General features: G+C 49.0%; 1 protein-coding gene across 3 annotated transcripts in view; it reads left to right on the forward strand.

The window, feature by feature from the left end:
- Window positions 1-6,794, forward strand: part of OLFML2B (olfactomedin like 2B) — a 40,312-nt gene extending 33,518 nt beyond the window's left edge. For all 3 annotated transcript variants that reach the window (XM_005541143.4, XM_015454438.3, XM_005541144.4), the window contains exons 7-8: window positions 5,011-5,187; window positions 5,716-6,794. In XM_005541143.4, coding sequence (XP_005541200.3) covers window positions 5,011-5,187; window positions 5,716-6,317 — 779 coding nt within the window. In that variant the 3' untranslated portion in view covers window positions 6,318-6,794. The remainder of the gene's footprint in view (window positions 1-5,010; window positions 5,188-5,715) is intronic.
- Window positions 6,795-14,474: the final 7,680 nt, after the last annotated feature.

Consider the following 14,474-nt stretch of genomic DNA (forward strand, 5'->3'; position numbering starts at 1 on the left):
CAGGGAAATAACACAAGAAAGACTATGATAGGGTTCCTTGACCATTTGTGTTTCTTAGAACACCACTGCCTTCTTTCTGCTTTCGGAGCACGATCTGGTTCAAATGGAAAATGTGGCCTCTGAGGCAACACACCTACCTTGTGCTCACTTTGAATCTCACTGAACTCAGGCATGTAGTGGGTCTACCTGCAATTCTGTGCTCATTAGGCATAGCAAACCCTATATGCAAGTGGGGGACAAAGAAGGTGACCACACATATCTTGCATTCTCCTCTGCTCACGCTCAGGCTGCATTGTTAGACTTCACATAAAATACAAGTTCGAGGGTGAAAAAAGATGTTCAAGATGGCGACAGCAGATCATTAAATGAAGGGCAGCCCTTCTGAGCAAGGGTGCTCTGTGATTGCACAGATCATATGCCCATAAGGCCAGCCCTGGGTTTATGGTGAATACCATAGCCCTGGCAACTATGGTGAATACAAGCAGCTAGGTATGGGCAAGAGATCTCAAGCTGACAGCCTGAGGGCCAAATTCATCCTAAGATGTGTTTTTATGTTGGGTCTGAATGCCTTCAGGTCAGCTCTTCCAGTTCACCACAGTGTCTTCTGCCACCTTTTGTCTCACACTCAGCCTGACTCATCATTTCAGTTCCTGCCTGACCCGTGTAGGCATCTGAGTTTGAGACCTCTGAATGAAGGCAGATGACAACAAGTAAGAATGGTGATGCAGGAAGGGTTGATGTGCTAGGATGGGGACTCTGGGCTGCATGTGGTGGTTGGAGATGGTGAGTCATTAAGGGTTTAAGAAGATGTGCATCTTGGAAAAGCAGCCAGGGAATACTGGGGAGAATAAGTTAGAAGTGGGCAAAGATGGGGCAGAGATGAGCCAGAGAGACCAACTGGAGCAATTGGAGTGATTCAGGCAAGAGGTGGTAAGGTCTGAACTATGCCATAGAGGTGGAGGATCAGGGTCAAGGTGTTACTCAGTGCTGAGTTGGAGTGTGGGTGAAGGGAAAGGGGATGTCAGGGATGACCTAGGTTTCTGGCTCGGTTGGTGGAAGGCATACCATGGCTTTCTCTGGGACAGTAAATACAGGAGGAGCAAGCCGTGAAGTGAAGCAAATGATTTCCATTTTCAGTCCTTTAAGTTTGAGGAGCCAGGAGGACACCCAGAAGGAAAGCGCCTTGTAGGTAGTTGGATGGATTCATGGTGCTCAGAATCAGGACCTGGGCTGAGTTGTCGGCAGGAGCTGAGTCTGCAGGAGGAATGAGGAGAGAGGAGGCTGAAGGTGGAACTCCAGAGGGTGACATTTGAAAGCAGGCAGAAGAGGAAGCACTAGCCAAAGAGCTGGAGAAGGCCAGGCAAGCAGGCGGGACCAGGAGAGAGTGGTAGTGGAAGCCGAGGGAGGAAGGAAACGCCTTCTGAGGTGGGTGGCTGGGTGTCGGCGGGAGCGGAGGGTGGCTACCTCAGTTTCCAAGCAAAAAGCAGAGGCTTGACTAGAATAAGAGGACTGGAGAGCACCCCGAGGGGCAGCAGTCGGGTTGAGGGGCTGAGAGGCATTGCTGACGAGGTTGGTCGGGGAGCAGATGTCCTAAGGACCCTACTGGGGAGGCTTGCCAAGTGAGCACCGGAGCTGAGAGCTGGGGAGGGCCGAGAAGGCTCTTGCTTGCTGATTTATTTCTTTTAGAATGCTGAGATTCGAGGAGGTTTACATGCTGAGGGGAAGGGCCCCTTCTTTTCAGACCCAGGTAACCTTTGAAACAGGGCCAGCTGCCTCCCAGGACTGTTGGTTAAATGACGGAATACATAGAAAGTGCATAGTAAATGTCAGCGTCACCGGCATCCTTGGCAGCCCTACTCTGGGGAAACCTAAGATGCGATGCAGACTGCACTCTCCTCTCTGCAGTTCCTTTGAACTTTCTCCCATCTTTCTGTCATCCCCCTTGAAGAGTTGTCAACATGCAGTGTCTTCTCTCCAAGGCTGACGGTTTACTGCCAAGTGTGGGAGCATCTGAGCTGCCCCAGATTCTCAGAGCACAGTGATGTGTCTGGGTCTCATGGTTTACTGACCTCTTCCCTTGATCCTGTCTTCAGATGCTCTGAAATCGTTTGCATTTGTCCCGTCTGGGCTTGTCCGCAGGGCAGTAGTGTTTACTGTCTCTGAAGGCATGTGAAAATACAGCCTGAGGTTCTAGTACCAGGACAATGAAGCTGCAAGTGGGGACTCCCCTCTTCCTACAGAAATAAGGATGCCCTAACCCAAGAAGGTGACTCCATCTCTATCCATTTCCTATGCCTCCAAATTGCCACAAGCTTAGTAGCTAAAAACAGAAATGAACTCTGTAACAGTTCTGGAGGCCAGAAATTCAAAATGAGTCTTGCAGGGCTAAAATCAAGGTATCAGAAGGGCCAGTTCTTTCCAGAGGCTTGAGGAGAGAATCCGTTTCTTGCCTTTTCTAGCTTCTCGTGGCTGCCAGCATTCTTTGGCTTGTGGCCATATCTCTTCAGTCTTTGCTTTTTTCATCACATTGCTTCCCCTTCTCTTGTGGTCAAATCTCCCTTTGCCTCCATGTTATAAGGATACTTGTGACTGTATTTATTCAATAGGACCACCCAGATACTCCACTATAGTCTCCCCATCTCAGAATTTTTTTATGTAATCAGATTTGCAAAGTCCCCTTTGTTTCCTTTTGTCCCAGTCACAGGCTCCAGGGATTTGTCCCCTCCAGGGGTCATTACTCAGCCTACCACATCGTCTTCAGAGGGAACTCTCCATGCACTCTGGTGAAGGAGGCAGGGAATGCATTACAATCATTTTACTTCTGAAGAGATTAAAACTTTTTGACATTATAGTGGCAACACAGACTTCGGAGTTGGTGGCTGGGCCAAAACCAGAGCCAGGCCTCTGGCCCAAGCCTGGGGCACATCTATAGCCCAGCATTGGGGCCCTGCCACTGCAAAGCCTCGGTGTGAGACGGGACCCTGCAGGGATTTTCAGGGCTGCTGGAGCTGCACAGATGAGTCCTGGCTTTCAAGAGTCCATCTGCAATTTCTATGTTTGGTCAGAGAGGTGGTGTGGCCATGGCAATCCCCGGACAGAAAACACCTCACCTCATGTCTATCTGTGGGGCTTAGGGGCATGAGCCAGGGGTGCCTCTGGACAGGGAACTGGTGTCCTTTCTGAGCTTTGCCAGGGCAGAGGATTGCCCAGTGATGGCATGCTAAGGCTCACCTCAGTGCAGAAGGAGCGTGGCGTCCTCACTGGCAGCCAGGGCCCTGCCTAGATCCAGGGAATGAGAGGTTTTCCATCAGATCTCCGCTGCCAGGGCTCAGTCAGAGTTTTCTATTTTATTGTCTTGAACAGATGAGCTCAGCTCTGGGGGAATGAGGCATTGACAGGGAGATTCTTTTGTTTGTCTTATGGAGACTGAATCTCTCCCCGCTCCGTCAGATCAGGACCTAATAAACGCCACACTGAGCTGCCTAAACCCTGCCAACTGCACCCAGCTATGGGGCCTGCCTGCAAAACAGTGTTCATGACACTTCCACCCCCAGCTGCCCCAGACCCAGGGCCAAGGATTCAGCTGCTTGCCCCTGTCCTGTCAGCTACAGGGCTTAGACTCCTTCTTCAGTCCACTTCGTGGGGAGCAGAATAGATGGAACGGATTGGAACAGTTTGGAAATGAGGGTGGCCTAGAATTTAGAGAACTCTGGAATCCAAACTGTAGGGTCTTTGTTACTTTTGTCCCACGTGAGTGTCAAGGACCAATTATTCTCATCACCCATCTGTGTCGTCAGTCTTGATGGCAGGTGGGGCAGGGGTTCTGCTGGCCCCAGCTGCCAGCAGGCGGTAAAGAAGCTGTGTGAGGGTAAGATTCATGTGGCTCTCTCACTGCCCCCTTCCACTGCCCTCTTCCCACCTCCTCCATAATCCACAAGTGTGAAGACAGGAAGAGCACATGCCCTTAGTAGTCACATGTGACTTCACTATCATTCAAGGCTATGTTCAATAATAATACTGCATATGAGCATTGCAGACTGTCAACTTCATCTAGAACCCAGTATAGTTCCAGTGGCCTTTTAGGACCTCTCCTGGGCACCGGGTCCAGAGCCACTCAGAAGGATATTGCTGAGTTCCTGTCCCATCGTGGCCGACTTGATCTCTGAAGGAGGCTTCTATATCCAGAGTCAGCTCCTTATTCAAGAACTTGGTATCTTGCCCACCAATTCCTCAGCAGGGAGCCCTGGCATCCTGCTCCCAGTAGTGACAAGGGCATAGGCTTGGGGACAGCTTTCTAGGACAGCAGGTGGGCCTCAGGGACATGAATAGCCATTGCTCTGTTAGGGCTAGTCCCACAGCCTGGAGCGGCTCAGCAGCTGGCAGAGCTGAGTTCCTGGTTACACCCAGTAGAGTCCTCTCCTCTGGCCGTACTTCTCATGCTGCATGTTCACCCAGTGATCAGACGTTTGGGTGCCTGCAGCAAGCCAGATACTGTGTTCTGAGCACCGAGAATGTAATAAGGAAAAGCCACATTCCCGCATCCCTTGGTGCCTACACTCCAGTTGGGGGTGGGCATGGAGGGAGGAGAGAGAAGCACAAGCATTGTGGAGATGCAGGATGACATGCTCTGTAAGAGAGCAGCATTCATGATACCCTGAGAGCTGAATGGAATAAAATAGAATAGGTCCCCAGAGGAGGGCATGGTGTCATAAAAGGACTCTGGATCTTAGGTCTTTGAAGGATAGGACTAAGAAGTCAGAACAGGAGCAAAGCATGGTGGTGTGAAGGTGGCCAAAGATGGGCACGGTGGAGGCTCAAGTGTAGGGTCAAGTGTAGGGTGGATCAGGGGAGTAGCAGGAGATGGTATGGAAAAATGTTTGGGGTCAGGTTATACAGAGCTGTTAAAGCCTGCCATGGAGTCCAGACTCTAAATAGGAGGAACAGTAAAGGTTTAAGGGGTGAGGCATCACTAGATCAGCCCAAAACCTCCATCTGCCTCTTCTCCACCAGGAAGGTGCAAGGACACTCTCTCCACAATCACGGGGCCAACCACCCAGAACACATACGGGCGGAATGAAGGGGCCTGGATGAAGGACCCCCTGGCCAAGGATGAGCGGATTTACGTAACCAACTATTACTACGGCAACACCCTGGTAGAGTTCCGGAACCTGGAGAACTTCAAACAAGGTGCGTGATAAAGATCCGACCCAGGTGGCTCCTTCCCTTCCCCACGTCCTCTGTTTTTATCACAGCCGGGCCTCTTTGGGTGGTAATGGCAGTTAGGAAGGTGACACTTTCTTCTGATGACTAAAGGACCTTTCCTTGGAGAGCGGTCCCCCTTCCCCACTCCCTCACATTCTCTGCCTCTCAGCTCTTCCCCTCCTCCCGAGCTCCTGGGACATGGAAGACCTGCAGTCCAGAAGACCGCCTCCCTTTCCCATAGCCCTTGACAATTTACGAACCACATTCATGTATATTAGCTTCCTGGATCCTTGAAAGAAAGAGGTAGATGGGAATTGTCACTTCCCTATGACAGATGAGGACGCTGAGGCACAGATAGGTTGAGTGATACGCTACAGGATGCTAGAAAGTGGCAAAGCCAAGACACAAACCTGGGTTTCCAGACCCCTCGTTGATCATCACTCACTTAATCACATGGGCTGCCCACCTTCTGCCATGCCACCCTGAAGCCTCCTGTTTTCTCCCCACCTGCAGGTCGCTGGAGCAATTCCTACAAGCTCCCGTACAGCTGGATCGGCACAGGCCACGTGGTATACAATGGCGCCTTCTACTACAATCGCGCCTTCACCCGCAACATCATCAAGTATGACCTGAAGCAGCGCTACGTGGCTGCCTGGGCCATGCTGCATGATGTGGCCTACGAGGAGGCCACTCCCTGGCGATGGCAGGGACACTCAGACGTGGACTTTGCTGTGGACGAGAATGGCCTATGGCTCATCTACCCAGCCCTGGACGACGAGGGCTTCAGCCAGGAGGTCATTGTCCTGAGTAAGCTCAATGCCGCGGACCTGAGCACACAGAAAGAGACCACATGGCGCACGGGGCTCCGGAGGAATTTCTATGGCAACTGCTTCGTCATCTGCGGGGTGCTGTACGCTGTGGACAGCTACAACCAGCGGAACGCCAACATCTCCTACGCCTTCGACACCCACACCAACACACAGATCGTCCCCAGGCTGCTGTTTGAGAATGAGTATTCCTATACAACCCAGATAGACTACAACCCCAAGGACCGTCTGCTCTATGCCTGGGACAATGGCCACCAGGTCACCTACCACGTCATCTTTGCCTACTGACACCCTTGTCCCCACAAGCAGAAGCACAGAGGGGTCACTAGCACCTTGTGTGTATGTGTGTGTGCGCACGTGTGTGTAGGTGGGTATGTGTTGTTTTAAAAATATATATTATTTTGTATAATATTGCAAATGTAAAATGACAATTTCGGTATATTTTTTTATATGGATTGTAGATCAATCCATACGTGTATGTGCTGGTCTCATCCTCCCCAGTTTATATTTTTGTGCAAGTGAACTTCTCCTTTTGACCAGTAACCACCTTCCTTCAGGCCTTCAGCCCCTCCAGCTCCAAGTCTCAGATCTTGCCCATTGAAAAGGTTTCATCTGGGTCTTGCAGGAGGCAGACAACACTAGGAGCAGAAGTGAAAGAGGCAAGAAAGAAGTGCTGTGTGGCGGTAAAAAAGTTTTAATGTATTGGAGAAGTTTTAAAAACCCAGAAAAATGCTTTTTTTTAAATAAAGAAGAAATTTAAAATCAGCCCCCAGTGCACTTTTGTTTAGCACCGATATGTCTGGCCAGGTGTTGGATCCCGCTCCCGGAAGGAGACGAGGTCTGGTGTTTCTTAGAAATGTTCTCTAACTGAACTGGGCTGCATCCCAGTTCAGTTCCTAAGAGCTCCTCCTCCCCTCCTGATAGGGACTTCCTGGTGGGGGATTTGGAATGAGCTGACCCCCATGTTCTCTTTAATTTTGTGGCATTGATCCCTTCACCTCTCTGTCACACTGGCTTCCTTGCTCTGTTCTGCTATTCCTCTCATCATTTCAACCAAGGTTGGGGAACCTGTTCATTCATTAGCCCTGCTTCTCGAGGGTCGGGTCTTAGTCACTGTTGAAAATACAAAGCTGAGTGAGTGCGACCTTGTTCCCGCACTTCCTTAAGAAGTTCTCAATCAATCCATCTCTCTCCTCCTGTCTCCTTCTCCCCATAACCCTGTCTGCCTTTTCCTGAACTAGCTCATTCAGCCAGGCTTTCCCCTCCCGCCTTCCCTTCCAGGAAAGGGGCCCCTTTCTGAAATGAGTTCCTTGAGGGAAGCGCTTGAGGGATGGGGGAGAACTGCAGTCCCTCCTGGTGCAGGGCTGAACCCTGTGCAGTGCCTGCTGTCCGCAAGTGTGATTCTTCCTCCACATTACACAAAACAGGAGATAGAACATCGGAAAAAGCCTCAACAGGCATCTCCTAAGGTTATGAAGGAGGGCAGGACCCAGGGATGCTGCGGGGAGATCAGCACAGCTCTCCTGTTGCAGCTCCCCTCAGCCTCCTCCTAACCCCTCTGTAGGTGGCCTCACTTCCTGACCCCCAGTTAGAGGGTCACACCAGGGAGCACCCCCCTGTGTAGAGAACAAGGTGGGGGGCCACGAGGAACAGCCCTCCAGGGAGGCCGGCTGCAGCTTGTCTGGGTGAATCAATTGGCTTTAGAGCCAAACTGCCCACTCAGGCCAGGTGAGGACACTTCTCAGGTTCCTCCCACATGCCGGAAGGAGGAAGCAGAGGCAGGGGTAACCACAGGCCTGAAGCTGGGTGGTCGGAAATGTTTTCCCTGAGCACAACATCCAGGACTTCTTCAAGCAGCTTTCTTTTGTAGGGTTAAACTTTGGAAATACCAAGACTTAAAACACCAAGATTTAAACAAAGAATGAGTTTCTCCAAAACCTGAAGAGCAGAATCATGACCAGGCTATGCTCCACCTGCTGCCGTCTAGGGTGAGACCTGAGACCTGCACCCCGACCCTTCTGGGCCTCTGCCCTCACCTGTAAAATGAGGGGGTATTTCCCAGCCCTCGGACTTGCTGGCTGAGTCTTCAGCTCTGTAACACCTTGTCAAACTTAGAGCATTTTAATTGCTTGATACTGATGGGAAATATATTTATTTTTTTCCTGTTAAAAGACTTCCCAGCAATATATTTCAAAAGTAGAAAAAAAATTCCTAACAATTTATCATTTCATTAGTTTTATATTCATTGATTTATGTGTACATTTATTCATTCAGTAAATATTTATGGAGCCCTGACTGGGGATGGGAGTAAATAACACAAAGTCCTTGCCCTCATGAAGCTTATATTCTAGAGAGTGAGAGAGAAAAAGAAATACATTATGTGTAATGTGACAGGTGACAATAAAATAAAGCAGGCAAAGATGGGAAGGGAGGGGGTTGAAGTTTACATGAACAGGTTCAAGAAAGCCATCTGATCAGGGGATATGGAGCAGAAATGGAAGGCAGAGGAGTTGAGCAAATCTCAGACCTGGAGGCTGTGGGCAGGCAGACAGTAGGGAGCTAGAGGCCTGAAGGGGCCCCACAGGCACCCCAAGTGAGGCTGGTGGAAGCACCTACAACCAACTGAGCACCTGGGCAGGAACAAGGTGCATTCTGCTGTCGCTCGGCATCCAACACAGTTGAACACAGTTGGGTGATGGTGCGCAGGCCTTCTTCCTACCTGCCTCCTTCCCCACCGTGGAGATAGGTGTTTGATGGAGAAAACCATCTCCAGGGTCTGGGTCTTAATCCTGGCTCTCCAACTTGTCTTTTGTGAGACCTTGGATAAGACCTCTCTAAGCCTGTCTGCCATCTGTAAAATGGACACATTCTGTCTACAAGAAGGGTAGATTCATGAAGATTCAAATAAAGCAAGGCAAGTAAAAGAGTGTAAAACATGCCATTATCACTGTCTAAAGTGAAACTCCTTAACTTGATTTCCCAAACCAGCTCTGCCTTTGGCCTTCTCTAGTAATCTCCCGGTCCCCTGGGACATAAGCTTAGGGGCCCTCTGTTTAATCCCTGCTCCCGGGGTCTCCACAACAACTTAATTACCCAGACCTCAGGTCCTTTCCTCCCACAGAGGCACCGTGGGACACAGTGGCCTCTCATGGCCAAATCCCAGCTCTGCCCAGTCTGGCTTATGATCTTGGACAAGACATCAAACTTCTCTGAGCCTCATTTTCCTCCTCTTTAAAAAGTGAGTAATGAATCTGTTTTACAGGGCTGTTTGGGGACATAATGAAACAACATTATGAAACATGAGGCAAGTAACAGGCATTCAATACTCTTTGTTTTTTAATTGACACGTAATTATATAGCTTTTTATTATGAAAACCTTCAATCATACAAAAAAACAGAGAGGAAAGTGTAATAAACTCCACATTCCTATCACTAAGATATGACAATCATCAAAATTTTATTATATTTGCTTCATCTTTTCTTTCTTTTTTTTTTCTTTTTTTTTTTTTAAGAGACAGTGTCTCACTCTGTTGCCCAGGCTAGAGTGCAGTGGTGCAATCATAGCTCATTGTAGGTTTGAACTCCTGGGCTCAAGTCATCCTCCTGCCTCAGCCTCCTGAGTAGCTAGGACTATAGGCACGTGCCACTAAACACAGCTAACTTTGTTATTGTTTACTTTCTGTAGCAATAGAGGCTCCCTATGTTGCCCAGGCTGGTCTTGAACTCCTGGCCTCAAGTGATCCTACTGCCTTGGCCCTCCCAGTAGCTGAGACTATAGGCATAAACCCCTGTACCCAGCCTTTCATCTTTTACAAATTTTTTTTGTGCAAATATTTTAAATTAAGGACAGCATGACATTTTACCCAAACACTTTAGTAAGTATCTCGTAAGAAAATTTTTAATATAACCTTAACCTAACGAGATTAATTATGATTCCTTAAAATCAATAACATACAACCCAAATTTAATTTCCCCAATGTTCTCAAAAGTGTCTTGTACAGCTGGGACTTTAAACCAGGATCAATCAGTATCCACACATTGAAATATGTTTTTGCATCTGAAATCTCCCTCTATCTCCTCTCCCTTCCTCTCCCCTCCTCTCCTGTAAACTTTTCATTTTGCAATAATTTTAAATTTACAGAAAAGTTGCAAAGTTGGAGAGTTCCTGCACACCCTTCAAGTAGTTCCCCCTAATATTAACATCTTGCATAATCATGGTATTTGTCAAAGCTCAAGAAACCCATATTAGTGAATTACCGTCAGCTCCAGTTAAGCCTCTTTTCATCTAGAATGGTTCTCTCTGCCCAACCTCTTTCTTTCACGTCACTGATTTGCTGATGAAACTGTGTTGGGTTTTTGGTGACACATCACTTTCTGGATTTATCCAATTACCTCCTTCAGGTGTCACTTAACTTATTCCTCTGTCATGGTCTGAATGTTTGTTCCCCTCACCCCTAAATTCTTATTTTGAAACTTACTCCCCAGTGTGATGGTGTTGGTAGGATTAGGCCAAGTGGGCAGAGCCCTCATGATGGGATTAAAAGAAGCTCCAAGGGCCGGACGTAGTGGCTCATGCCTGTAATCCCAACACTTTGGGAGGCCAAGGCAGGTGGATCACCTGAGGTCAGGAGTTCAAGACTAGCCTAGCCAGCATGGTGAAACTCCATCTCTACTAAAAATACAAAAATTAGCCAGGTGTGATCATGGGCACCTGCAATCCTAGCTACTTGGGAGGCTGAGGCAGGAGAACCGCTTGAACCCAAGAGGTGGAGGTTGCAGAGTGCTGAGATGGCACCACTGCACCCCAGCCTGGGCAACAAGCGCAAAACTCCGTCTCAAAAAAAAAAAAAAAAAAAAAAAAGAAGCTCCAAGGAGGCCTCTTGCCCCTTCGGCCATGTGAGGGCGCAGCAGCAAGGAATCACGTAGGAAGCAGAGGTGCCCTCACGGGACACTAAACCTGCTGGTGCCTTGATCCTGGAATTCCCAGCCTCCAGAACTGTAAGCTATAAGTTGCTGTTGTTTATAAATTACCCAGTCTAGGGTACTTTTGTTACAGTGATACAGACAGGAGACAGGGAAATACTGGGTAGAAGAGAGCAGTTCCCCAGCAAAGGCCCCACCCTCAAGCCTGAAGACCCACAGCCCTAAATGAGGACAGACATTTCTGTTTTTGAGCCCAAAAAGCTGCCTTTTGGCCCCCCACGCCCGCCCCCCGCATCCTGCCCCCATATAAACCCAACACCTTAGCGGGAACACACAAGCAGCTTGGCCGTTCCCCAGCAGGGGACACTGGGACTAGCAGAGCAGCAATGGCGGACCAATGCGGCAGGAGAGGAGGGACGCCTGGACGCCGAGGGGAGTTCATCCGGGGGCGGTCGGAGAAGAGTCTAGCCACTGGGCAGCCCGACTCCAGGGGAAGACCACCTTCCCACTACATCCCCGACTTCTGGCTCCCCATCCATCTCCCCGAGAGCCACCTCCATCACTCAATAAAACCCTGCACTCATCCTTCGAGTCTGCGTGTGATCCGATTCTTTCGGGACACTGGGCAACAGCTGGGGATACAGAAGGCAGAGAGAGGGTCCATTGAGCTGATTAACACACAAGCCGTCTGCAGACAGCAAATCTGAAAGAGCCTTGTGACACACGTCTACTTGGGCTTTGGGAGTCGCAGACACCCGCCCCTAGAAGCTGCTGCGGAACCAGAGCCCAAAAGCGGATGCGCCGGCTTCTGCACGTGTCTCTAGGGGTTTGAGCGGCGGGGCGACTGAGCAGGCGAACCATACCCCTGTCTCGCTCGCTGCGAGGGGAATCAAGGAACTCTCCCTTTTCAGTAGCAGTCTGAAAGTCCTAAGACATCCTCTTTCCAGCTTTTGCCTTAAAGTGGAGGTTAGATCTAAAAGCTTGATTAGATTTAGGAGAGACATTTTTGACAAAAGACTTCATTGTGACGCTGTGAACTTGGTGCTTCCTATTTTCCATATTTGTCCTACTCTTTTCAGTGCCTTTTGTCAGCCTCCCCACCCTAGGATGATGCATTGCAAACACCCCATACATGTTCTGCCTGCCTTCTTGGTCCCCTCCCACCCCCACACATCTGTAGTTCCCATGCTGACAGATGGATCTTGCTTTGGTCCTGTCCCTGTAACCACTGTCAGGTTAAACAAGAGTGCCTCCTGGGCAGTAGTCCTCAAGCAGGTTTGGTTTTTCCCTGTCAATATCCCCATGAATGTATTTGGTGGGCTTAGTTCTTTTCCTGCTCCTGGATGAAAACTTGGACAGACACCTTGATTTCTCTGGCAACTCTCAGGTAATAAAAAGTCCTGTGGTCACTTTAAATTAAAACAAGAACAACACAGATTCCGCTGGGTAATTGAAACAGCCAGTCCATTTTAATCATCAGAATGTTGAACTTGACTTCAGGTTGCTGCTCCCAGAGTTGTCCTTGCTGAGGCCTCTGGTGAGGGGTTATCCACTTCCCCCATGGCTAACTTTGGTGTCTGCCCTTTCAGACTTGAGCAGAAGAAAGAAGGGAGGACAAAGAGGGCAGGAAAGGTGTTACTCTGCTGGTAAAGTCATAGGGTCTAGCACTCCTGAGAGGTGCTTAAAGTCTCCTGAGCACTTTTGTGGGTTCTTTGAAGAACTCCCCCTTTTTGCTAGGGATGCCTTGTCACTTTCTCTTCACATGGACTAAAGCTTCTCTGTTCTGGCTGGTTGTCCTCCCCTTCTCCAGCCCTTAGAAATCTAGGGGTACCTCTGGCTGATTCTACTGGTATCTCTGCCCCTCTAAATGGTCCACTTGGATAGGACTTAAGATGACCCCATACATGGCCACATCTAGTGCATAGAAAATTCCCATACATTATGTATACTGATAAAGCTGGAGTCCAGGTTGGTCCTCAGTTAAGTCATCTTTGCTGAAGAGTAGCTAGCCAGCCCACCTTCTCTTATTAGGTCTCCCAAATAGGAGTGCATCACTGGTCCACTGTTACCCAAAAACTGCAAAGAACGTGGACTGAGTGCCCCAAGAAGTCCACTTAAAACTCTCTTCCCTTAGCCTTACGATAAGGGGCAGGCACATCCCACCCCAGGGTGGAAGGGGTGTGATTTCACAAAGCTCTCTCCAGAGGAATCCTCTTCTAACATCCTCTTTTAAAAAGTTTCCAACTCAATTCTTTTACATTCGTAATGTGGTTGAAGAGTTTTAAAGTCTCTAATCGGTTTCTGGACACCTTCTTGGTGAATGTTGCCTGCGGTCTGGCCCATCCTTTGGAATGTGAGATCTGGCATCTCCTGAGGCCTTGGCTGCAAACTCCCACTCTTACACCCCATAATGCTTTGGCAGTTCCCTCCTCCTAGGATGCCTTCTCAGTCACCCTGCCCTTCTTGACACCTTAGACTGTCCTCAAGGTCCAGCTCCAGTAAAGTCTTGTCTGATTCCCTAGCTGGAGCAACAGTAGCCCTTTCTACCATGCATGGCACCAACTACATGTGTCTTTTTTTGCATGTATTTGTGAACAAATCTAATCAGTTCAGTGAAGTTTCTCTCTCTCTGGAAAAGCAGAGGCTGTTCCTTATTCACCCGGGACTCTCCGCAGCACTTAGCACAGAGCCTGACTCACAATACCTGCTCATTAGGGATCTGTTAAATGAATAAATGAATGAACAAGGACTTCATTTTGGCCACACAAAATTCAAAGTCACATCAGTGCCTTCCCAAACAGGAACCTGACCAAAGTCACAGGCCTTCCTGCGGTCTGTATTTGGGGAGCCATTCTCAAACAGTGCTTTTCTCAAGGGTACCTCCCCACAGACTTGTAGTGCAATGCCCACAGACCAGGTGGATCTGGTTCCTGGAACTCAGGAAGTTGAAGCTTGAGAAGTACAGGCCATTCTTAAGATAGAATCACTGCAGAGGCCAACAGTCTCTACGCCATGGTCATCTGTGAGCCCAGGACATGTTCTGTTCATCTTGTATCGCCAAGGTCTCAGTGAGGATAATGGGCTGTTTCCCCACTTGAAAGCAAGAGACACAGAATTATGCCCAGTTTCTCAACCCGTTATACAATTAACAGGAAATATGACCACTTGGGGTTTTTACTGAGCACAGACGAGCAATATTCAGTGTCTGAGGCCTTGATCCTGGGTGGGTTGGTGGGTGACCTCAGCCCTCCTGACCAGGGAGCTTTGTGTGGCTGCCCATGAACCCTCAACAGCCGGGTCGTCTCCCCCACCCCCCCTCCATCAACACTTGACTTTCTCAGTCTGTCCCCAACTGCCATGAAACCACAAATGGGCACCAAGAAAAGGTCTTGGACTATGACTTTCCAAGAAGACAACACAGAAGGAACATTTGCTTTTTGAGAGCATTCTAATATTCCTTATGAACTTATTAGCATCATACCTTTAGGACTCCTTGGTTGTAAGCAATAGAAATAGAGTTTT

The sequence above is a fragment of the Macaca fascicularis genome, chromosome 1, assembly GCF_037993035.2.
Source record: "Macaca fascicularis isolate 582-1 chromosome 1, T2T-MFA8v1.1".
Taxonomy (NCBI): Eukaryota; Metazoa; Chordata; class Mammalia; order Primates; family Cercopithecidae; genus Macaca; species Macaca fascicularis.